This window comes from Eretmochelys imbricata, chromosome 7 (assembly GCF_965152235.1).
Source record: "Eretmochelys imbricata isolate rEreImb1 chromosome 7, rEreImb1.hap1, whole genome shotgun sequence".
Taxonomy (NCBI): Eukaryota; Metazoa; Chordata; order Testudines; family Cheloniidae; genus Eretmochelys; species Eretmochelys imbricata.
Window position 1 is genome coordinate 25,394,162 of NC_135578.1, and position 26,472 is coordinate 25,420,633.

Below are 26,472 nucleotides of genomic sequence, written 5' to 3' on the forward strand. Positions count from 1 at the left end.
TCAAATTTAGTTCCTACTTCTATGCTGGAGCTGTAGACGAGAAGCAGTAGTACTCATACTGAAGAAGAACATGGAAACATTTCAATCACAATATGGGAGTAAAATAATCCTTTTATGAAGGGAAAGAAGAGGAAGCTAAGTTCTCTGGTAATGACATGTTCTCACAAGGTCTCTATATTAGCTTGTTTTTTACTACAAAATTTTGATCTGTTTGAGCAAAAATAATTTTCATTGCGACTTCACTTTAAAAGACACTTAAACTATTCTTATGGGTAGTTCTGCATAAAAACAAAGTAGGAGATTGGTGTATTCCTGGCTCCAGTGACATCTATGGGAGATTTGCTATTGATTTCAATGAGGTCAGAGTTTCACCAAATATACTCACATAGCAAAGAAAATGAATGATGACTCAAGTTCTGTAGCCTGATCCATTGGTAATCAATATAATTAATACATAATCTAAGAATTCCAGTTATCATTTTGAGGGTTGACAGGTTCTTGCCCCAAGATCAGGCCCAGTATTATTAAAATTACTATATAGTTGGGAACCCCGAAGTGCACAATCACAACACTCACACTATAGGAACGCCTCTATATTTCCAAGTAGTTTATTAATACATTTAGCAAAAAATCATAAACACTAACCTCAGTGAGGTAGACAGAGACACTACAGAAGTACACCTGCATGTCCATATACTCAGGTCACCCCTTGCAGGAAAATCTGAAATGTTAGTCATTATTTTCCTCATCACCATCACTTTCCTCCTCATTACCAGTGGCCATCATTCTGGCCCCTTTCAAGGGCTACATCTCTCTCAGCCCCACAGGCTGGGATGCAACTTCTGTGTTATGCTGAGGCCACTAAATCTAATGCATTATTCAATAGGGGTTTTTGCCATTTTCCTTTTTTGTATTTCCTCATCCTACTAATGTTGAGGTGTCCTTCTATCGGTGTAACTACCATTTGTGGTTACTACTTCCATGTTTCTTGTGGTAGCACTTACTGGAACATTCTACCTCCTACTAGTGAGCAAGCTCTTCTTTGTTCCTAAAATCAAAAAAGGTAATCGTTGATCTATGCCAAGAGTTACGGCCTACTTAACCACACTTGTGCTAGCTTAGGCTTCAGCTAATGTCTTACAGGATACAGTAGGTTTCTTGTGCTACAGCTGAATATAATGAAAGCAGCTAAGTATAATGAAGGCAAGGCAGTGACTATAGTAAAGGCAAGCCTGTGGGCTACAGTTTCTTTTTAAAACTCAGTGACAGAGGCAGAAAGTGATTTGTCATATTCTCTCTGAACATATATGTAAAAAGAAATTTGAATTGTTAACAATTATCTTATTAAGTTAGCTACTAAACTGAGCCAGAATGATTGTGAACACCATTCCAGTGCTTCCAGCATTCCAGCAGTGATGAGACTGCAATGATTGACTCTAGGGCTAGGTCTACATTGTGCCACAGTGAGAACTATGGGGGGCATCAGTTGCAGAGTGCACCAAACTGTTGCAATCCTAACTGCCTCACATGGACGCTGCTGGCTTGAACAAAAAGGTACCTAGTTTGCATGAACATAGTCCTCTTTCAAACAGGACTACGTTAACACAAATTCAGTACCTTTCAGTTCACACCAGCAGTGTTCACATGGGATAGTTAGATCACAAGACTTCAGTGAGATCTACACCCCCGCATAGTCTTCACTGCAGTGCAGTGTAGACAAGCCCTAAGTCTTCTTCAGAACAGCTGCCAAAGGAGAGTAAAAGTACAAGTTTCCCCATATCATTCCCTCAGAATGTGCTTCAATACTGAACTGCAGAAACCCTTCTTCTGGAGGTGAGAAGACCATACCATTGCTATAGTCATTCAATTCTTAGCTTCTCTGCATACTTGTCAGTGCCAAAGATTTACTCAACAGTCACCAACAATGCCGTGAGAAAGTTCCTACCAGCAATGCTGTGAAAGGTACTCTCCAACCTTATTTTAAAGCTACAACTTTCAGTGTTTGACATATTCACCTGAGCTTGCATATATCCTAGCAAGGGTTCCAGCATGGCTATTTTCTTCTTGTACTGAAGAGTATTTAATGCACAGAAATAATGCATCATGGTCTGATGCTGTTTCTTCTTGGAAGTATACACATCTTCTGTAACTTCATACTTGACCTAAAGAGAAAAAAAAAGTCACAAAGTTTGTGACTCGTTTTGCATATCCTTTCTGTACAGGTTTATTTACAACCAGCACTGAAACATTACTATTAAAAAAAAATCCACCATATATCAGAAATGGCACTTTTTGCCCCATGACTCCTTTTCCAAAGATTATGGAGGAGGAATCCATGGTAACCAAACCCTGCATTTTGTTTTTCCAGCACTGAGTTCTCTCTTTAACCAAATGTACCTGAATATAATATTGCATCCTTAGACTCACAGCATTTTAAAAATATTACATGCCACTCTTACAATGCAAAAGCAGCTTTTGTCTGCTGTACAAAGTTGTCTCGACTATTAGAACCTGAACTATCAGACTTTAAGTAAAGTCTACTCTGTTGCATATTATTTGCTATCATTGGAGATTATGTCTATTCTATAATATTTTGGTTTACCTCCTCTAAATAGGCTGCTTAAAAGTACGTCTCACAAACCTTTTCATTCTCTCTTCTTTTTGACAGCCGACTGTATCTGTTAATAGCAGTATCATGATCTAAATAATAAAATATTTAATATCTTATAGTCATTTAATAAATTAAGCAAATATATAAACATAGAAAAGATACAGTAATGGACAATATTTAAATTCAATGAAACAAAATAAAACCACTTAGATTTTTAATGGTTTCTTTCACTGACACTTGGAACACAAAGCTCTCCAAAATTAAAACCTCAAACTTTTAAAAAATGAAATCTCATGAATAAGAGGAGGTTACTCACCCTGTGCAGTAACTGACATTCTTTGAGATGCGTGTCCATGTGGGTGCTCCACTCCAGGTGTTGGTGCATCCCTGCGCCTTTGCTTGGAGATTTTTACAGCCATATTCGTACCAGTCACACACGCGCAGAGCCTACCCCCCCGCTCTGAGTGTACCTTAATAGTGTGCGTGCGCGACCGGTCTCCTCAGTTCCTTATCTACAACGGAGGCTACCCCAGCTCCAAAGTAGAGGGGAGGAGGGTGGGTAGTGGAGCACCCACAGGGACACTCATCTCTAAGAACGTCAGTTACTGCACAGGGTGAGTAACCTCCTCTTTGAGAGAGAGATGTCCCTGTGGGTGTTCCACTCCAGGTGACTTAAAACCAGTGTCTCTCAAGGACGTAGGGACTTTGGATTTGGTAGGAATGCAGAAGATAATACAGCTCTGCCTAATCTTGTATCAGAGAGAGGGCCTTGAGTAAGGGCATAATGCTTAACAAATGTGTGTTCAGAAGTCTAAATGGCTGCTTTACAGATGTCAGCCAGAGGAACTTTGCATAGAAAAGCCACGGAGGTAGCCACAGATCTACTGGAGCGAGTTCTGATGCTGGCTGGAGGCGTAACTTTCTTTATTTGATAGCACAGTCGGATACAGTCAGAAATGCAGTTTGAAAGTCTCTGGATAGAAATAGGTGTCTCTTTGGGGCACTGCAATGGAGACAAAGAGTCTAGAAGAGTTTTTAAAGGGCTTGGTTCTATCCAAATATAAGGACAAAGCCCTGTGTACATCTAACATATGCATTGTGGATTCAAGAGAGTTTGCATGTGGTTTAGGAAAGAAGGTTGGTAGGTGTATCGGCTCATTGATGTGGAATGACGAATGCATCTTTGGAAGAAATTTAGGGTGTAGTCGGAGGGTAACCTGGTCCTTAAAAAATAGTGTTTACGGTGGGTCCGCCATGAGAGCTGCTATTTCTCCTGCACGTCTGGCGGAGGCGATTGTTACTAAGAATCCTGTTTGCATAGAGAGGTGTAAGAGGGAGCAAGTGGCTAGGGGCTCAAATGGTTGTTTAGTTAAGCAGGATAATACTAAGTGAAGGTCCCACGGAAGGGTAGAAGATTTAATGTCCGGGTATAGGGATTGGAGCCCTTAGAGAAAACGCTTGGTGATTGGATGAGCAAAAACAGAGGTATCTTCAATCTTGTCATGAAAAGTTGTAATAGCAGCTAAATGGACCTTGATGGAGCTGAAAGAAAGGCCAGATTGCTCAAGGTCTAATAGGTAGTCAAGTATGGGCAGAAGAGGTGCAGAAGTAGGAGGAAGTTGTTTAGCTGAGCACCACTGTGTGAATCGCTTCCACTTTCGGAGACAGGTGATGCGAGTAGATTGTGTTCTGCTATGTAGGAGCACTCTTTGAACCTGCTCAGAGCATGCTAGTTCATTTTGGGAGAACCATGTAGGAACCAAGCTTTGAGGCGAAGCATGGACAGGTTGGGGGGCAAAGAAATTGGCCGTGTTGCTGCGATAGGAGGTTCGAAGTGAGGGGCAATGAAATCGGTGGGCGAATTAACATTATGGTGAGGAACGGAAACCATGGTTGTCTGGGCCGTGACGGGGCAATCAGAATTACCGTGGCACGATCTGTTGGTAACTTTGTCAGAATTCTGTGGAGAACCAGTCTTGGGGGAAAAGCACACATTAAGTGTTGGGCCCCATGAGATCAGGAATGCATCTTCTAGGGAAAGTTTACCCAATCCCGCTCTGGAGCAAAATTTGGGACATTTCTTGTTCTTCGCAGTCGTGAAGAGGTCCAGGGTTGGATAGCCCCAAACGCTAAATATATTGCGTATGATCCTGTTGTTTATCTCCTATTCGTGATCCCAGGGAAAACGTCTGCTTAGTTCGTCCGCAGCGGTATTCAGGGCCCTGGGAAGATAGACAGCTGATATCCCGATGTTGTTCATGAGGCACCAATTCCAGAGCTTCATGGCTCCTGTACAAAGTGAGAGAGATCGAGCCCCTTCCTGCCTGTTGACATAGAACATGCAAGCGATGTTGTCTGTCATTATCCGAACATGTTCGTTCTGAATAACTAGGAGGAAGGGACGGCAGGCATTGCGTATGGCTCGCAGTTCTAGGACGTTTGTGTGTATGGAGACTTCGGTGGAAGACCACAGCCCCTGGGCTGCGTGGTGGGAAATGTGCACTCCCCATCCCTTGAGGGATGCATCGGTAGTCATTATGAGTGATGGGGAGTCCTGGAGAAAAGGGACTCCTGAGCAGAGGTTAAAGGGAACTGTCCACCATCGGAGGGAGTCTTTGACTCTGAAGGGTATGGATAGAGGCTTGTTTAGAGCGTGTACTTTTGGTCTGTAAACCGTGGCCAACCAAGCTTGGAAGCACCTCATGTATAGGCGTGCATTTTTTACCACGAAAATACACAAGGCCATGTGGCCTAATAGTTGCAGGCAGTCTTGTGCAGTGACCTGGGGACTGTTGCGAAGTTCTGTAACCAGTTTTATGGTGTTGAAACGACTCAGTGGGAGAGACGCTTTTCCCGTTTGGGAATCCATGTGCACTCCTATGAATTCCATTTGTTGGGTAGGAAATAAGGTGGATTTGTTTTTGTTTATTTGCAGGCCAAGGGAAAGGAAGCAAGCGACAGTAAGCTGCATGGATCAAAGAGCTTCGTCGAACACTGAGGCTTTGAGGAGACAATCGTTGAGGTAAGGAAATATTATAACCTCGTTTCCTGAGGGGGGCCATAACCATGGTTAGGAGTTTGGAGAAAACTGGGAGGGGGGGCAGTATATAGGACGAAGGGCAACACTCTGTATTGAAAATGTGTAGAACCGAGGGTAAAACCAAGGAAACATCTATGGGCTGGGTGAATAGTCACATGAAAATAAGCGTCCTGTAGGTCGAGGGCTGAAAACCATCACTTTGCTCCAGGGCTGGGATTGTGGTGTTGAGGGTAACCATTTTGAACTTTTGCTTTTTGATAAATTAGTTTAGCTGCCTGAGGTTGAGGATCGGTAGCCATCTCCCCCCCCCACTCCTTTTTTTTTTTTTTTTTTATACTGTTAAGAAGAAATGGGAGTAGAAACATTTCCCTCTGTGTTGTTCAGGCACGATTTCCACTGCCCCCAATTGAAGGAGATGTTGTAATTCTTGGAGGAGCAGTTGCTTGTGAGAGGGGTCCCTGAAGAGGGACGGGGAGGGTGGGTGGATGGGAGGTGGGGAGAGGAAAGGGAAAGAACAGCCAACTGTGACAACCTCTAAAGCCCACTTGTCGGTGGTAATATTGCTCCATTGATCGGAGAATGGGCGTAGGCGGTGACCAAAAGTAGGGGCAGGCGGTGTAAGCGCTGGAGTGGGAATATTGTTTTCTATACCCTCGACCAAGGCTTCAAATTTGCTTATTGGTTGGAGGGGGTTGAGATGCTGTCGAGAAGTTGGGACGGTTGCGTTGGTACCTGGATCTCTGGCGCTGCTGTTGCTTGTGAGATCTATAGAATTGCTGGGTGTATGTGGGGTAGTGTGGTCGCTGGTAAGGCTGGTATCTATTCTGGTCATAGGTGTCAAATATAAAGGGAAGGGTAACAAACCTTCCTGTATACAGTACTATAAAATCCCTCCTGGCCGAGGCACAAAATCCTTTTACCTGTAAAGGATTAAGAAGCTCAGGTAACCTGGCTGGCACTTGACCAAAAGGACCAATAAGGGGGCAAGATACTTTCAAATCGGGGGGGGGGGGGGGAGGTTGGGGAGAAGGTTTTGGTGCTGTCTGTTCTGTGAGCTTGCCAGACACAGATCAAGGAAGCAAGCAATCCAACTCCATTAGAATTAGTAAGTACTAGCAAGGGAATGCATTAGATTATTTTTGTTTTGGCTTGTGATTTTCTCTGTGCTGAGAGGAAGGTGTATTCCTGGTTTTCTTTCTGTAACTTTAAAGTTTGGCCCAGAGGAAAATTCTCTGTGTTTTGAATCTGATTGCCCTGTAAGGTTATCTTCCATTCTAATTTTACAGAGGTGCTTCTTTTACCCTTTTTTTTTTTTATTATAAAGTTCTGTTTTAGAATCTGATTGGGTTTTTTTTTAGTGTCCTAAAAAAACCAAAAAACCCAAGGTTAGTCTGTGCTCATCTTGTTTATTCTCAAGCCTCCCCAGGAAAGGGGGTATGGGGACTTGGGAGATATTGGGGGGAGTAGGAACTCCAAGTGGTCCTTTCCCTGAGTGTGTCTAAATCACTTGGTGGTGGCAGAGTTACCTAATCCAAGGTACAAGGGAGAATTTGTGCCTTAGGGAGTTTTTAACCTAAGCTGGTAGAAATAAGCTTAGGGGGTCTTTCATGCAGGGCCCGACATCTGTACCCTAGAGTTCAGAGGGGGAAGGGAACCCTGACATAGGGGTTTGAATTCCTAGAGACCGGAGAGTTGCCCTGGAGTCCTTCACGGAGTGGAGTACATCATTTGTGATGGAGGCGAATAGTTTGTCACCGTCGAAGGGGAGATCCTCAGTGGTACTCTGGACCTCCCTGGGAAAGGAAGAGTAGGAGAGCCACGACCCTCAGTGCAACATGACTGCTGCGGCAGTGGACCGTGTTGCAGTATTGGCCACATCAAGGCCACTGTGGTGGAAAGCTTGAAGAGTAGTGCGGGAGATGATTTGTCCCTCGGAAACTATGGCTGTAAATTGTTGTTTCTTTTCTTCTGGAATGTGATCAATAAAGTCCATGAATTTATTGTAATTTTTGTGGTCGTACTTTGCTAGACCAGCTGTATAATTAGCAATGCAAAACTGCAATGTGGAAGAAGCGTATACCTTACGTCCAAGCAGATCTAATCGCTTACTGTCCTTGTCGGAAAGGGATGGAGCGGGAAGGAATAAAGTACTTTCGGTCTATTCTCTTACAGGTAGGTAGGCTTGCAGCCGGGGTTTGCCAAACGGCTGTGGCAGATTCTAAAAGGGCAGCATTGATAGGTAATGCAATTCTAGAAGAAGACGAGGGCAGCAGGATGTCAGTTAGCTCATGCTGTTGTTCAGGAACTTCCTCCAGGTTAATTCGTAGCTCATTGGCAACTTTTTTAAACAGGTCTTGAAATTTTGAGAAGTTGTCCGAAGACGTCAGAGAAGGAGGGAGGAAGCAATGCTTCATCAGGCAGAACAACTGGTCTCACACCTGGCTGCACTGGTATAATGAGCGTGGTCCTGAGTATAAGGAGCCCAATATTGCCACTGTGGTGGAAAGGGCATGGGTGGTGCCATCCAGGGGTTCACACACCATGGGGCAGGAGCCTCGGAGTAGTACGAGGCAGCTTTTCTATGACCTCTCTTGAGTGGGGTCTGTGGACAGGAGATCTGATAAGGTGAAAATTCTCCCCGCAACCCAGATTCCTCATCACTGGAGGAAAGCTGTGTGGACCTTGCCTGAGGGTCTAGAGAGAAGTAGGTGTTAAGTAGGGGTGACTGCAAGTTAGGTGACACCAGGAGTCCCCTTGTGTGTATGAACTGCAGTGCCACAGTGCCTCTGTGATGGGAGGGCTGAGTGAGAGGAATTTGTTGTGAGGTGGGATTCCTCTGTTCTGTCACTGCTAGCTAACTCAAAGGCTGACGGTGCCGGGAGAGCGAGAGCAGCCTGTGGCGGGTCAGGCAGGCTCGTATACATCGGCACTGCTTCCATTGTGGTGCTGAACAGTGCCATGTGAGAGGCCGGCAACTGAAAGCCTGAAGCCTCGGCACCGGAGGTTAGTGTGACCGCCGCAGCTTTTTTTTTTTTTTAGGTTTTTTTTTTGGGCTCTTTGAAGTAGGGGGGGCTGCAGTGTACAGCAGAGTCAGAGCCCGGATCTGAGACTGGTCCGAGAGATTTTTGCAGCAGGAGCAGTTTTAGCCGCAGCTCCCTGTCTTTGTGTGCCCTGGATTTCAACTTGCTGCAGTGGGCACATTTTTGGGGGATGTGGGACTCCCCCAAACATTTAATACATTTAGAATGGCCATCTGAAAGAGGGACAGCATCATTACAGTTAGAGCAGCACTTAAAACCTGGAGAGCCATGCATGTCAGAAGCAGCTGCACTGACAGGAACAAAATTTTTTTTTTTTTTTTTTTTTTTTTTAATATATAAAGAGAAGAGAAGGGAAAGGGTACTTAACTATTACTGGTAAGCTAAACTAAGAGGGAAAACAAGTTGAACAAGGAAGAGAAGAAATTCTCTAATGAGTCTGCTGAGCACCGGACGGGGACGGTAGAGAAAGAACTCAGGAGACCAGTCGTGCACGCGCACTATTAAGGTACACGCAGAGCAGGGAGGCAGGCTCTGTGCTTGCATGACCGGTACGAGTACTGCTGTAAAAATCTCTGAGGTAAGGCACAGGGACGCACCAACACCTGAAGTGGAGCACTCACAAGGACATCTCTTGAAGAAGAATTTTTGTTCTCTTGACTATCATTCTACTACTCTAGCTACCTAAACTGGAGACAAATTCTAAACAGCTATGCAAGTATCTTCACAAAAATTAGAAACAGGAACTGTCAGGAAAACTTTCCCTAAATACCTATTATTCTTCAAAGTGGTCGAGTGACAGTTTCTGAAATGGAGAAGCACTTTTATTAATAAAATTATTTGCATATTCTATTCTGTAAAAGAAAATAGATTCCATCTAAAGCTTGTCCCCTTTATTAGCATATACGAAAAGGGTTAACATTAAAGAAATTAGTTAGTCTCTAAGATGCCACAAATACTCCTTTTCTTTTTGCGAATACAGTCTAACATGGCTGTTACTCTGAAACCTGACTAAATAGTGCATTCTCCCCTCTCCAACAAACACCAACTACATTTTTAAACCAACATTACCGCACCCAACACAGAAAAAATAAATATGAAATAGCAATTTTAGGGAACTAAACTTCCATTAATTAAGCAAATCCCTATTTCATAGAGCACAGAAATTCATAAACCAACTAAGACCTAAACAGCAAATATGCTGTCATTCTAATTTTACTATATTTAGTGTTTTGTTTCCATCAGTTAGTAGTAACTGCATTAATTTTCAGTTATGTTTTCATTAAGGTATTGTAAGTAAGTTGTCACAGGCTGACTGGCCCCTTAAAGGGAGTCAGGCCCAGCTTTGCCTGTGACAGAACAGCTACTCTCCCATCTAGGAATCAGGTAGCTCTGCTCAATTATTAGACCTAGCTAGGAAGGGGTCATTGAATGACTACAAAGGGCAAGAGAGCTCAGTTAGAGTAGAAAGCTGTAGAAGGGCAGTTGGCTCTTCTGGTAAGCCCTGGAGAAGGGTAATCCCCAGGTTAATAGGTTGAAGAAGGATTGAGGGTTACAGGAGGGAAGCTGCTCCTGTGCCTGGCCCTGGAAAATAGGAGACTCCCAGAGGAAAAAAAAGCCCTGAAAGTCAGTGCTTTGTAGGAGAGCAGAAAAGAAATGAGACCTGGGCCCAGGAGAAGCAGAAGATTCTTTTGTTTATGTAGCATTCAGAACTATTGTCTAAGTTTGTTACTAATACCTTGCCATGTGGTGCTAAGAGAGATTACTATCTGTGAGTTTCCTGGGAAGTGGGTGGTGGAGGGGACTGAGGCAGGGTGAGCAGTATCAGGGCAGGGCTATGGAGGCTCACCTTGCCACCAAACAAACTAATTTTATGACTCCAGTTTTCCGTAAACCTTTGAGACTCGAGACTGGGATTTTCAAAGAAAGCTAGGAAAGTTATGTTCATTGAAAATCCCTTTTAAATCCCCACCCTACCTCCTGATGTTATATTCTGTCATACAAACATTCACAGGAAAATTAAACTTTTAAGGTGTACTTACCATTGCTGGCAATTTGGAAAACTTCTTTTAAAGTCAATATCTCTGCAAAGAATATTATATTTGAATAAGAGACCAATATCAGAAGAAAATATAACATTATTATAATGTGAATATTTGATAGTGTTTTAGTTTTCTTTTTAAAAGATTGAAGAAAAGTGGCCTCTATCTCTGGGTCCATGAGAACGTCAAGCACTTCCACAGCTAGGTAACTGACGTAAATGGGAAGTGTTTGTAGAATATATAAAGGAGGAGCATGGTCTCATTAGATGTTAAATACAATCTCAGTTGCAGGTTTTGCACTTTTGTAATGAGCAAATTTTCAGCTGCGAGTATGGCATCAGGAACCATTTTCAATAACCACTACATAGTTAATGGCCACCCTTGAGGACTATGAAAAGTAATTTTAGACTTGACTGGAAAAATACCATTGCTTCCTTGTTCTGAAAAATAACATTGTCTACTTTGTTCCATAATCACTTCTGCAACTTGGCATCGCACCTACAGAAAAGGAAAATAATCTTTTCTGAAATCTACAAAGAGTTATCCGGATTATGACAGAGCCCTTGTTTTTCCTTCAGTATAGTGTCCACATTATTAGTATGGAATGTCTTACGTTAGGAATTTTAATTAGTTATTTTTTAAAAACTTCATCGTATTTTACATACTTGAAACCAGTATTCAATAGTCTAGTAAATTTAGTATGCAAATAAAATCTACCATAATTACCCACTTCACATTATTAAAGAAGTGCATCTTATTTTGTTTAATATAAAATAAAGTGCTCACAAACTGTAAGCATTTGCTAAAGCCAACTATTTTACCAGCAGTGTCAGGCAAACCACCTTAGAAATCCAGACCTATTATACTGTTGATCTACTCTGAATAGAGACTGCCAGTCATTACAAGTTTATATGGTGGCATTGGATGTGGACAAACATCCTTGGGAAATAGGCTACAACCTACAAATTATTTATATCTTTTAACTGAAACCTGATTTTTACTGGGATCACCTATGTGAAAGGCTATTGCAAAAATTAGATCTTGAACAGAACTGTTTATTTGCAGAAAGAAATTACCATGTTTGTTGACATGACATAGGGTTAATTCCTTTAAACATGGACAAAGTTTTTTAAAATATCTGTTTAGCAGTTCTAATGTCAATGATTTACATTAAAAATATACAAGTTTGAGACAGCTGGAGTATATTCCAGTGTAAATTAAGTGATGTAGCCTGTAATTAGGTAGAGCAAGAGCTATGGATAAAAACTACTATATGAACCAGTTTGACTACTCTACCTTTCAGATCCCTTTCTTTAAATTGAGTAATGGGAAACATCATGGCATCAGCTAGTTGAGTTGAAAGTACTGCATGACAAGAACTGAGCTGTAAGGGGAAAAAAACAAAAGAGCAAATAGTCAGCTATGTAAGTAGTTTTTGGAAAATATTACTAACTGCAGTTCCGCTTGGCTTTAATAGCCTCCATGAACAAAGTTGCTTTGGTATAAATTTCACTTACAGATGACAAGCAAGTCATTAAAATCTCTCTCCCGAGCTTCAGCCATGTTTGCAAACTACTTCAAGCTAAAAAGGACATTCAATACAGAGTTTTAATTTTAAATGTATGTTAAAAAGTAACTGAGTCCCCCTCAGCCTTGCAGCTAACAGCATGAAGTACATGTTGCAGTAACGGAAGCATTTTTTTATTCAACTTTTGTAGGTCACCTTTAGGAGAACTTAAGTTTACACACTGTAGATAGATATTAAAAAATATAGTCTTTGTATCTATGTGGAGGAATGCCAAAGCACACTGAGATCCTGCAGATTTGTGTTATAATAAAATAGGTCAGTATGGAAAAGACTTAATTATGTATGGAAACTGAATAAGCATATAGCTTTTTAGCTGATAATTATACCTTTCTTGAAAACTTGTCCTCTCTTGGTTTTCAACAGAGCTGATTGAAAAAAAATAATCACAATTTCTGTTCCAGGGGAAATTTAGAAATGTCTAGTTTTTGTTTAGGAATAGAACTAAGCAAACAAACAAAATTGACATTGGAAGCTCCACCCCTGAGGCTCCTGGTTCAGCCATGGCTCGCAGGATCTGTGAGCTCCCGGTCAGCAGCGGACTGAGAGGGAGCCAGAAGCTTAGATGCCCTGGCAGCCAAAGCTGTAGCTGACCTGAGGGTTTCGGAAACGGGTGCTTCCATCTCTATAGCAGAAACCCTAGAAACCCTGGGACTAGCTGCATGTCAAGGCTGCCCAGAGCCATGGACTCTGGGGTCTCCAGCCCCAGGGCAGCCTGCCTATTTGGGCAGCCCCAGACCCTGGAAGCCCAGATTCCCCAGCGGCCTTTCAGGCAAACTGTGAGGCAGTTAGGCTTGGTTTTTATCATAACCTTGCCTGTTGTTCATTGGAGGACTGAACCACACGTTTCTGCAAAACATTTTGGGTCTGATGAATCTGCATTTTCCAACAAATGCATGTGAGATGCTGTATGGAATATAGGTGACCATTTATAATATTATCGATACCAATATTACAAAATTGCAATGAATCTTACACAAGATATGCCATGTAAGATAACAGTGGAAAAGTTATGATTTGCTAAATAGGATAAGCTTGTTCATAACTCAAACATACATATAAACGTGTGGTATACTTGATAACTCAAACTTGTGCTGTGTATCTGGGTGATACCCAGACAGATTGGCATCAGCATTATCCAGCCTGCTCTATGGCCTATCAAAGGCAATCAGCTGTACAATGAACCCATTGAGAGAAGCAGGGACTAAGCCTATGAGTCAGCAGGACCTGAAGGGACATGCCTGTGGACAGAGGACTCCAAGAGCTTTTCCCAATGTTGCCAACTTAGGACTTTGTCACCAAATTTAGTGACTTTTTGGTTTCCCTAGTGAGAAAATAAACGTCAAAGTGACCAGTGACAAATCTAGTGACTTTCACTGCCAATAACAGTGACATTCAGAGAAAGAAGGTACCAATATCTATAGTCACAAAATCATTCACAAGCAGCTCAATAATGTTAATAGAATCCATTCCATGCTCTTCTTACTACATTCTATTGCATACCAAGTCAATGTAGTTACATCTCAATTGACCACGTCCTCAGAAGGAATCACATTCCACTGTTTCTTGGGCTGAGATCACTATAATCTGCAGGCGAGGAAAAGAAGTTTGTGGCAGCTAATTAAATACTTTGCTAAAGCCAGGTGCATTTTGGAGAGAGCAGCACATTAACCAGGGCTTGTTTTTACCCAGATGTGTTCTTTCTCACCGCTCCACAGTAGGTAGCACACCCTGTGATGCAGGGAAAGATGGCTAATGAAGTGGGCAGGGCGGGGGAAGGCAGTTGAGACAGCAAGGAGAGCCGTGAAGGTGAGGTGAGATGAGACAGGCCCATGTGCCCCAATGTGGTGGGGGGGGCACTGTGCCTCCCTGAATGAAGCCCTTACTACAGGATCAAAGGTACAGCTGGCTTGATTTCAGTTCCCCTTTACTCCTTGCCCTGGCTTGGCCTCGGGTTAGCTGCCCAGCTGTTTTCAGAAATGAAACCTCGAAGCAGGGGAAAGGGGTCCGGCTAGCAGATTTTTGTTTTTAAATCTATTTTCTTGGCTCCCTGTGCCAAGCTCAGGTCAGGTGAATGTCCTCTTCTCTCTGGTTCTGGACTTTCCCTTTCACTAACCTGTCAGCTCAAATCCAGGCTGGCAAGAAAGGGAAGCTCAGCTGAAATTAACCAACCCCAGCCAACCTGGGCTGCAGCGTACAGAGGGCACTTCCCAGTGAGCAGACGGCTACAGTTTCCTTCCTAATGAGCAGAGGCATCCTCCTGATGATGACCGTGTATTTTTGTAGTTGCTTCTGCTGTGCAACAGAATATACTACAAAGAGCATGGAATGCATTTTATTAACACTAGTGAGCTGCTTGTGAATGATTTTGTGATTACACTTGCGTGTGTATATATATATGAAATTCTCTGTTGAATTCTCTGGAAATTTTGTTCAGTGACATTTTTAACTCCTTTTGAGTGCTTAAACAGCTACAGCTAGTGACTTTTCAGGGTTTGTCTGGTGACTTCCTGCTATGTGGAGTTGGCAACACTGGTTTTCCATGCCCATGTGCTGTGAGCTTGTGTTTGGGGCAAAGGATGTACAAGCCACATGGCAAAGGAGATAAAAAGGCAACTGCATCATCTCCATTTTATCTTTAACCCTGCTTCTCACCTCTGGAGTAACTTCTCTACAAACTGAAGCTTTGAACAAAGGACTGATAAACCCATCCAAGTTTTGGATGTGTTGCAGAGGGATTTTACAAGCAAGCAAACTCACCAATGCTGCTAAGGACCTGATATATGGACTCTGAAGTCATATGTGTGTATCTGATTGCTTTGATCATTTAACAACTCTCTTCTCATTCTTTTCTTTTCTAATAAACCATTTTTAGATGCTAAAGGATTGGCTGGCAGCATGGTATTTTGGGTAAGATCCAAACTAGTATTGATCTGGTAGTGCGGCTGGCCCTTTGGGGATCAGAAGAACATTTTGTAGAGTAAACAGAGATTTAAGTAACTTCTCACTTTACTGGATCTATTTGCTGATTCAGAGCCATAGAGTGGAATGCAATAAAGGGGGTTATGTGATTTCTTTTCTTTCAGCTTCTTGATAATGAGTGCGGTGGATCAAGAGCAGAGTTTGTGACTGGTTGATGAATCTAACTACAGTGTTAACGACCAGTTTTGGGGAAATCATCTCTCTTTTTTGCAGCCTTCCCTGTCGTTGGCATTTCCAGTGTGGGATGCCCTAGGCACCTTGGGTTAAACCCTGATTCATCAGAAAAATTCCTATCCAGCTGAAGTTTTCAGGACTCTATCCTCTCATGGTTCTCCCTGACTTCTTCAGCATGTACTTATCTCATTAACAACTTTCTGTGGGAGTTCTACAGAGCTCTGTTCTTGGCCCATTCTTCTTCTCCCTTTATATATTTTCACTCTCTCGGTTAACTGATAGCAACTGAATCTTTATCTAAATCTAATCTTTATCTATCTTTATGCTAATGACTCCCAAATCTACCTCTCAAATTTTGATCTGTCTTCCATCATCCAATCCCACATCACAACCTCTCTGACTCTTCATCAATGTAAACTTAATGTGGCTAAAAGAGAATTCCTTACTTATCCCTCCCAAGTCCTTCCCATCCCCCCCATTTTCTGTCAATGTTGATGACACCACCATCTTCTCTACAGCCCTGGCCTATAATCTTTGGGGTGGGTAACCTTTGACTCCTCCCTTTTTTGGCCCTAACACCCAGGCCATGTCCAAATTCCATGGCTTCTTCTTCAAAAACATTTTCTCTTTGTCCACATAGCTAAAATTCTCCTCAACATCTCATCATCTCCAACATTTAATGCTGTAACCTATATCACCCTTCTCTAGTCCAATAAAGGCATGTCCCTGTGAGTCTCACCATATCGTCCCTCTTTGAATCCCTCCACTGTCTGCCATTTACACTACATCCAAGTGAAGCTTCTTGTTCACACCTTTAATACCTCACAATTATGACCTTACCTACTTTCTGCTCTTCTACCTTATCAAGCCACTTTTCCATCATGACAACTATGCCAACCTTGATCGTCACTTAACCCCTCAAGCACCATTACAGTTACTGCCATGCTACTCTTCATGGAGCATCTTCGCCAAATGAATGTGTAACGTCTCAATTGCCTTGTCCTCCTTCAAATCCCTCCTCAAGATCCATTGTTGTTGTGATGCCCACATAAAATAGCAAAATGATCATGGCTGGATAGAGAGCCAATAAGAGTTCCTGATAAAAGCTTTTTAAATATAGAGAAGTAAGTTATGGAACTATCAATGCAGAAACCTCATATTAAGTGTGGAAAATTACTGTTACCCTTTTCTTCCCTATCCCTTCCAATTTCCTTCCTATTATGTTTTTACATTCACTTGCTTCATCATGTCTTAAATTGGTCTGCACTGGTTTGACCAAAAATGGCATCTTCAAACGTCTAGTACAATGGGTCCCCTATTTTAACTGCAATTTTGGGGTGGTACCTCAACATTAATTATAAATGATAGTGTATATTTGAAATTTCCCTTGATTTAAAGAGTTTATTCACTTTGGTGTGAACAGATATTGAAGAAAGGGGAATCAATTTATGTCTACAATTAATACTTATACTATAAATCCGCTACCTTCTAGTTCTGTAGTGTAACAATTTTTATGGCAGATGCCTACATAAAGTTACAGGACATAAAAAGTACATTGTTTAGAAACAATGTAATCTTACTTCACTGAATTGATTCTCTATCTTCAGGCCACACAATTTTATACTGTGTCAAGGGCAAGTAATTAAAGTGTTACCATCATGAATAAATAAATAAAAGCTATTTCTGAATGCTCATTCTAACACAAAGCCAAGAATGATAGTCAGTTGAGAAGTCTATACATGACTAAGAAAAGGTTAAAGGTAAGCCAAACACATTCAACACTTGCCTCATCTATCACTTTTGAAAACTGTTGTAGGGTAGAGCTCATAACTTCATCATCGCCCCCTAATGGAAAACGCTATAAAAATAAAGAAGAAAATGTTGACACATCCTTGTGGATGACAGAAGAAAGCTGTAACCTAATAACATACTGGTTGTTTAATTATTTTGAAAGGAAAAATATAGGAACTTAAAATACCCATGTTTAGAGTCAGTAACTGTAATTACTTCGTAGGACATTTTGCAGAGTAGCTTATTACTTTCATGTTAACAAAGAATATTTATGACAACTACATAAATAGTTACCTCTTTTAAAAATCTGTCAGATTAGTTCTAGTATTGGGAAAGATTCAAGCTTGACTTCTCTGGATAAAGACATTATTATTCCAGTTTTGTCAACGCTCTCAATTTTAGATTTGGTGTTTTCCTTAAACCCCCAGACCTCTCAATCATGTGATTAAAAAAAATGTCTTAAGTAGAGCAAAACTTCTAGCCTTCATGATTATGGAGAGAAGCCTGAAAGTAGGATCCTGAAGGTTCAAAATCCAGAATGCAAATAAAAAATCCCAAATTTATTGCTAAAAATGTCATACTTTAAATTAATCATGTTTTTTTGGTAGGGTGATTCCCTCCCTCCCTCACCATTTTTGAATATATGAGGTTGGCAATACTATTTTCCACCCTTTATTATCTTTGATTAGAAAATGCATGTGAATGCTCAAGTTTTAACATGTTAATTTTGTTTTAGGTTGTTTTGTGGTGCATTTTAAGCATTTCTCTTCTTCACAGTGGCGTCAGCAATTTTCTAAACTATCAGAAAGTCTAAGAACAAACAACCTAGCCTTCCATCGTAATAGAAAAGTAAACCAAAAAATAAAATACAGGGCTCAATTCTATTGAATTCTGATACTTAATTCTTAGCAATTATATGTACACACTTAATGAGTTTTGCCTCAGTAAAGACTGCAAGACTGAGAGATTTATACCTTATATCCATTGAAAGACCATCAAAGCTGTAACTAAAACCTAACTGAAATGAGGAAATTCACATACCGGCAGGATCTAGCAAGTCAGGATATCATTCCCATGCCATCTCTAAAATGTATCTCATTATATTCAATATTGAAAGTCATTATGTCCTTGTGTCAACACTATTATTTTCAGGTTTTATTGAGGAAAAGCAACTTTGAAGATAGCAGGCTTTTTGATAGAGATTTTGTTTTAGTTATATTTAATGCAAAGCACTGAGCAGATATGCTACAATTATTAAAATGGGAAAATTTAGTACACATTTTAGATACTTATCTGATAAGCATGTAATTAAACAATGTTAATTACAAATTATGCCAGAAAGCTTATTATTGAGCATACCAAAATTTGCAGGCATGGAATTTATATTTACTGTAATTATCATGACAAAATTCATAGAAGCATGAGTTGCTTGGTTATACTATGTTTCAGGATACCATTCTGTCCCGGAGGTCACATGTTCTGTGACATCCCAGGATCTCTGACTTCTTCTGGGGCAGGGCGGCCTGCTGGAGCAGCAGCCAGGGTTGGGTCAGCCCTCCGTGGGGCTGCAGCAGCTGGGCTCAGCACCTGCCGCAGGAGCAGCAGCAAGGCTGGAGCAGCTGCAAGCCCTGGGAGTGCTCTGTTTGTTGTCCCTCCCATGTCAGGGTATTTTTTAATAAAAGTCAGAGACAGGTTGGAGGCTTCCAGGAATTTTTGTTTATTGCCCACAACCTGTCCTTGACTTTTACTAAAAATATCTGTGACAGAGTCTTAACCTTAGCTATGTTGCAATAAAAACTACTGTGGTACAGAGCTACTGTTTCCTTATAACAAGATACTGCAAAATTAACTGATCCTAATTTTAAGTATACAGTGTAGTTGTAGCTATGTTGGTCCCAGGATATTAGGGAGACAAGGTCGGTGAGGTAATATCTTGTATTGGACCAACTTCTGTTGGTGAGAGAGAGAAGCTTTCGAGCCACACAGAGCTCTTTTTCACATCTGGGAAGGGAATGCCCAGGATCACTGCAAAATGCTCCACCATGTTGGGAGTTCCCATCCCAGACCTGAAGAAGAGCAGAGCATTGTGTGGCTCGGAAGTCTGTCTCTCTCACCACCAGAAGTTGGTCCAATACAAGATATTACCTCATCCACCTTGTCTCCCTAATTTTAAGGACTGCCTTGAGAGTTTTGATTTTCTAACAAAGCATTGGTGATAAGAAAGCAAAATAACCAAAATTCACTACATTTCTAATTAGTGATTTTTTATAATTCCAAATTTGTTGGCTTTTAAATAGTAATATTGAAAAAAATTCCACACAGACATTACAGCTACTTTAAAAATAAATTAAAATAGGACTTAAAGATAATTTCTTGCTGCAATTTTAATTAAACAAGGACATTGTTAGTAGCATTCATATTTATGGACTTTAAAATGTGGATTTGAAATGTAAAATTCCACATTTAGTCTCTTTTAATAAGAAAAACAAACTAATTTAAATTAACATTGCAAACAAAAAACCTCTACAAATGTCACATTTTCAAAAGACTAATCTGTATAATCAACAAATAGTAATACTGTCATGACTTATACTACTATTACAGAGCAGTAGTGGGAGACCATAAGGACGGTCTTACGACATCAAAGGTCTCTCTAGCCTAGTATCCTGTCTTCTGACAGCAGCCAATGCCAGGTGCCCCAGAGAGAATGAACAGAACAGGCAGTTACCAAGTTATCCATCCCCTACCACCAACACCCAGACCTGGCAATTAGAGGCTAGGGACACCATCCCTGCCCATCTTGGCTAATAGCCATTGATGGACCTATCTTTCATGAATTCATCTAGTTCTTTTTTGAACCCTGTTATAGTCTTGGCCTTCACAATATCCTCTGGCAAAGAGTTACACAGGTTGACTGTGCATTGTGTGAAGAAATACTTTTTTGTTTGTTTTAAACCTGCTGCCCATTAATTTCATTTGGTGACCCCTAGTTATTGTATTATGAAAAGGAATAAATAATACTTTCTTCACACCCGTCATTTTATAGACCTCAATCATATTCCCCTTAGTCGTCTCTTTTCCAAGCTGAAAAGTCCCAGTCTTATTAATCTCTCCGCATATGAAGCTGTCCCATACCCTAATCATTTTCTGTATCTTTTCCAATTCCAATATATATTTTTTTGAGATGGGGCAACCACATCTGCATACTGTATTCAAGATATGGGCATACCATGGATTTATATAGAGGCAATATGATATTTTCTGTCTTATTATCTATCCCTTTCTTAGTGATTCTGGAACACCTAGGGACTTGATTAAACATTATAACTGACTTGACAAGAACAAGCTGTGAAAGTTATGATGCTGGCTCCATCTAGGGGAAGGTTTGAAACTAAAATTCCCAGCTTCACACCAGTAAATTATGCAACAACTTGGAATCTCAAACAGGGGTGAGGAAAAAATGGAGGAAAAAGAATAAAGTTCATATAAATGAACTTCCCACTGCTGCATTCCACAGAAGATGGAAGGAAAGAGTGTAAGGGCTGACTACTTCTGATTTACAGTACTATGACAGGGTGTATAAACCCCTCATTGGACGGGAAGGGGTTAAGGAGCAACTCTGAGCTAAGGAAGCCCCGCCTCTCCACCCCTGTGGAGTGTGCTTGGTTTCGAGGCGGGGTTTAAAAGGCAGCCAGAGGCTGGTGGGCCAGAGGGAAGGGTGTGCCCTGAGAGCTCCAGGGAAAGACTTGAGCTGTGCCAAAACCAAGCCTGGGAACTGAGGAACCACAGCACTTGGAGACTGTGACCAGGGCTAGAAGCCCAGAAGGTGGTGCTCTGCAAGAACAGATGGTGGCTGGATAGGATGCACAGGAAGATAGTTTCCTTGGGTCACTTCCTGACTTGATACTGATGCAAGGCACCATGAGGTAAGCAAAGCCAAACCAGCCTGCCAAGGCCCTGGGTTGGAAGCTGGTAGAGTACGAAGGCCTAGGCTCCAGTAGCCTGCCTCACCCCATGAGCTGCAGTCCCAAGGTAGGGTGGCTGCCCACAGAGACCATTCAAAAATAACAAATTTCCTCACATTTCCCTTACTGGCACTACTGTGCATGTGCAATATAACTCTTCTTTCAGTGGGGAAGCAAATTATGGGCTTCATGATTTATAAAATCTGCTAATTTGGGGGTGGGGATTTCTCCTCCCAATCACTGGAGATTTTTGTGGCTGGGTACAGGCTCCATTCCTCCTTGCTTGTTGGGTTGCTGGAGCATGGTACATCTTCAGGCTACACAATCTCTTCTTATGACTACTAGAATTAAAGCTGCCATCTAGCAAGGCTCACTGCTTTTGGGCTACAGTCCCTTTAAAATGTCCCTAGATGATTGATGGTCAGCCAAAGAAGTTCCCTTTCCTAATATTATTCATGGTTGTGGACCTGAGCTGAGCCTAAAGATGCTTCCCTGTGAAAAAATCACAGCAAGTCTAGTTTAGCATTCTGCAGGTTCTATGGATTGGGTATCTTCAACACAGAATAGAAAGCAACCCCGTAGCTGGTGAATTTCTTGTGATCCAGCAGCTGCAATGGTTCATTTTGTCTGGATCAGACCTGTGGAGTTTTGCACTTTGCTGTGCGGGAAGAAAAAGAATTGCACCTTTTTTAATGTACAAAAGCATGTATTCTGAACTATTTCGAAGGGAAACTGATTTATACTGTACCTGCTTCTCATACTCCTTTAGAAGTTTTGAAGTTAGATGAGTTGCTGCACTTAATTCATTCTGTTTTTTTTTTTAAAAAAGGGAAACAGTTTAATCCTATTTTCTTTCCAACGAATATATACCATGAGCATCACATTTATAAAGAGGAAACATAGAAATACGGAACAAAAGTTTAAAATGGGAATCATCTTGAAACACACAGCCAGATTTTTCAGAGGAGCTGAGACCCACAACTCCCACTGAAATTAATTAATTGGAGTGGCAGATGCAGAGTATTTCTGAAAGTCAATGCAACAATACATATCATGCACACTGTAGAGTTATCAGACCCATGAAAATTGGGACTTGCATTCAAATTTGCAATTGTCTTGCAATTTGCAGACAACACAATATTTAGTTCACATCAGCCACCTTAGTTACTGAGTATTAACTACATGTGGGGATGAAAACTGTTAGAACAAACCATTCCATTAACTGGTTACAAACTTCTTAAAATAACTGTGTAGACAGGGACTCAGGAAAGCGCTGCATAAGCGGTTTCGTACAGCAGACAGTGCAGAAATAAACAGCAAAAAAAGGAAGGTAACACAATGAAGCAACATGCAGATAACAAACAGGTAGGTCATGAAAAGAACCGCCCCTCCCCCCCCCCCACAAACGCACCACCACCATATTCAAGTGAAGATGGAAACAAAATAAAGCAAAATACAAGCTACAGGAACTAATGTTAACAAGATTAAGTGACTACAACAAGAAACTGTCCAAATGTATTTATAAACTAATACTACAGCCACAATGGCAATTGTTCAGAAAAAAATCATTTAGACATCTAAAAGGTGTGTTAAGTACAAAGAGAACACAACTCTTCCAACTGACAAATCTTGTTTCAAAACCAGCAGATCTTGGCAAACATGGCATTTTCCAGTTTTCATCTCTGATTTTTAACCTATAGTTTAAAAAATACGGTTTACCCATGTTCAAATAAGTAGTTAAAATGTTTTTTTATAAGCTTTCTAAATGCATAGAGGAACAGCTACAATTTTAACCTGTGCATCGTAAATTCGGCGCATGGCTTGATACAACTGGTTGATGTAACTGGAAATTGCTGCAGCATCTTCTTCAAATACACCCAGCAAAGAACGTGTCTGTCAAAAATAGAACACACAATGAATTTGTATTACTCTTTTAAAAATCAACTTAGCAAAGAATGTCATGGTATTTCAAAGACATTAAATGTGATTTAATGAATTAGACAGTAAAACAGATTTCCTTTTCCAAGTGAGAGCAGAAAGACTTCAAAACTAGTAAAAATAGGGTTTAAGAAAACATGTTTCTTAGTCATAATTTAGACGCTCATTTTTCTAAAGTTTACAAAAGTTTCAAATTACTTTAAGTGTCTTTATGTGTTTCTCACTTGATAGAAGTAGATATGTCAGAGTGAGCAGTCCCTTTTAAGGGAACTGGGCTCAGTCTCATATGTGCCTGCGTAGCCCATCTCCCAGATGACAGGACTGAGACTCTGGAGTCAGATGACAGTTATGTGAGGTGCAGGGCCACAGAATATAATAAGCCTGAACTTTATCAGGAAGAATTTGGGGGCAGGCCCTCCCAAATCTAGGTCCAAGACAGAAAGACCTAGAGAAACCTGGGTGAGAGAGAGACAATAGGTTGGGCGCTCCACAGCACGCCCAAGATGTGGGATAGGCCTGAGGACAGGCCAATGGAAAAAAAAAAAACTAAAGGGAGAGAAGTAGACTTTAGGTAGAAAGTGGTCTAGGCAAGTGAAACAAGCATTCTATGAAGTGACAATGGATTGGAGCTGTGGTCAGTCACTGCTTACTAAGGGATCCCTAGACCAAAACCTCAAGTAGAGAGAGAACCTGAGCGCACCACCTGGAGCAAATGGTGCATACGTGCCCTAAGCTTTTCAGTAGCATTACCACCAGAATGGACAGCCTATCTTGCCAGAAAGGGAGAAGGTCTATTGCACCTGAGGATCTGGTGAGAGGCAGCAAGAAGGCATGGCGAGCCTGGACTGGGGTAGTAAAGAAAAGCTGTTTTTGTTGATCCCTGAGACCGGAAGGACTCACAGGTGTGGCTGGAAAGCTAAACTCTAATAGACACCAAATCACTGGGTTGCCAAAAGGAAAACTGTGAAAGACCATGTCTCCACATCTGGGAAGGTATGCCATATTAAAATCCCATTATGCCCATGTATATTAAGCTTTGCTACATCTTTTTCTAAAATAATTTTAAAATAAATACATTCCACAGGCACCAAAAGCATGTTATCATAATCAAAACAAACAGGCCCATCATAAACAGCTGAAAATAACACCTACAGCAAATGCTTAAATTACAAGAGAATGAGACAGCTGATAACTTGTTTGCACTGGAGTGGCAATGAATTTCCTCCAGCAAAAGGCAGATAGTGGTATGTCCACTAGCTTCAGGCCTATTTATTCCAAAAGGCCAAAATCCCACATGGGGGAAGAGCAAAGAATTGAGTTTGACTCCATTTGGGGCTGTATCAGACCTTCTTCATGGACATAAGATGACTTTACAGTAAGTCATGCTTTCAAATGCCTAGATATTGCAATACACAAGCAATGCCTTCCACATTCTAACCACACCTTGATTTTACCAGCAGTGACTGCACAAGGTTACTATAGTTTGGGGAAAGTCTTCAGGTAAAATCCAACTGAACCTCTGAATCTACTTAATTACTGATGAAAGTTTAAATTCTGGAGTATAATTCTGTTGCATCTTAAAGGGCAACTGCACAGCTGAATAATCTTTATACACCAGAATACCTTCTGGAACATCTCCTTAGCAGACAGGAAACGTTTGTGAAGCTCACTTAAATTGAGAGCTGAGGAACAAGCCTCAGCAACAATGGTTTCTTGCAAAGCAGAATTTTTTTTGTGTTTCTCCTTATCAGACTTTTGCTAACAAGGGAATTCAGTGACACTTGAGAAGATCAGTAAAATGCCCTATTTACACAAACATTCTTGAACCTAGCAGCGAACTGCTTACACTTCTATTACGTACTCCATTTCTAGAGTGTAGGTTTTTGGCTTAACTACTTTAATATAATCTAGCTCACAATACAGAAGCGTGTACTATCTCATTCTACAGTGGAAGAAATTATCCTAAAATGTATTATGGAGATGTGCAAAGAAACTACAGTATGTATGTTTGTTACAGAAATGCTATTGTCAGATATCCAAATCCTTTGATAAGAACATACCCCAAATGACTAAGAAATAAGGAAATAGCTTCCACATCATTCTTTTATTTAACCTGAAACATCCACTTGGCTGTCTGCATAGTAGAACTACAAGCCTGATTAGAAGAGCATCATTCATAGTATGTAACTTTTTTCATAATTTATCCTGTTTCTAACTTTTTGAATAAGCAGAGGATGTGCAAAATCTGAAGTTATCAAGTTAACCTGCTGTACCCCGACAGCCTTATACTTATGAAACCTTTAATGTTTTCTAATGGAGACAAGGGAAACCGTAAGACAGAAACCCTAAGTGCAGAATGGCAGACTCATTACCCTCAAAACAGAATACTAACAGTAGTACCTGACAGTTTTAAAAGGAAAGGAAATACTAATTTTGGGGGGGACGACAGAATTTACCATTATTTTGAAATAAAATAATACCCCTACTTTTAGTGGTATTTCCTATTAACATGAAGACTGTTACTGCAATCTAAAACCCTGTGGTGCAGGGTTCAAATATTCAAGGAAGTGAAAATATATGTATCAACTAAGTTGCACTGATGTATATTTAAAGTTAAACATTACATTCATTAATTGGATTTCTATTTGTGATGTTTGTTACCCTGAACATATCCACTCAGTGTATGATAAGTGTAACAGTGTATGATAAAACACAGGCCTGTTGCTTAGTCTAAAAAGCTGAAGCTCAGTTACTTTGGATAGGGAGCTTGGCTTAAACTTAAGCTTCCAGCAAAAAATCTAATTGATATTGCTCTCTGGGACAAAAACTTTTTGTCTTTCTGTATATGTAGAATGTGCTTACCACATTGTAGAAGCTACCAGAATACAGTAAACAGTAATCAACATTATCTGGTATCAAAAAAATAAAACCACCCTGTCTAGTGAGCGTGATTTACAGGATGCTAGATTTTTTTTTAATTTCATTGTACAGGTCTTAAAATACTACTGCTAATGTAGAAGTCCTTTTGTAGTCTATCACCATGGTTTTTGGCTATCCTATAGCACAACAGGCTCTTGCAGTAATGAACTAATGGATATGACTAATTGAACTTTAAATATTACATGTAGCACAGTTTTGCTCAACTGCATAAAGAATTGATTGTGCTTTTTGATAATCTTATCTCGATCTTCCTTTTAGGATAGTTTAAAGCCAACACCAAGTGTTTAAAGTTTCTGACATTCCAGAGACAAAAGGTAGCTTTTTCCGCATTAAAAAACATTGATAGCTTTAAGACTTAATAGAATT

At 40.8% G+C, this 26,472-nt stretch overlaps 1 protein-coding gene across 1 annotated transcript in view; it reads right to left on the reverse strand.

Moving 5' to 3' along the window:
* APPL1 (adaptor protein, phosphotyrosine interacting with PH domain and leucine zipper 1) overlaps positions 1-26,472 on the reverse strand; it is a 52,959-nt gene that overhangs the window by 23,073 nt on the left and 3,414 nt on the right. Inside the window, exons 2-8 of the mRNA XM_077821448.1 lie at positions 23,023-23,121; positions 21,977-22,036; positions 17,259-17,330; positions 12,028-12,115; positions 10,732-10,773; positions 2,642-2,700; positions 2,016-2,162 (exon numbers count right to left, since the gene is read on the reverse strand). Coding sequence (XP_077677574.1) covers positions 2,016-2,162; positions 2,642-2,700; positions 10,732-10,773; positions 12,028-12,115; positions 17,259-17,330; positions 21,977-22,036; positions 23,023-23,121 — 567 coding nt within the window. The remainder of the gene's footprint in view (positions 1-2,015; positions 2,163-2,641; positions 2,701-10,731; positions 10,774-12,027; positions 12,116-17,258; positions 17,331-21,976; positions 22,037-23,022; positions 23,122-26,472) is intronic.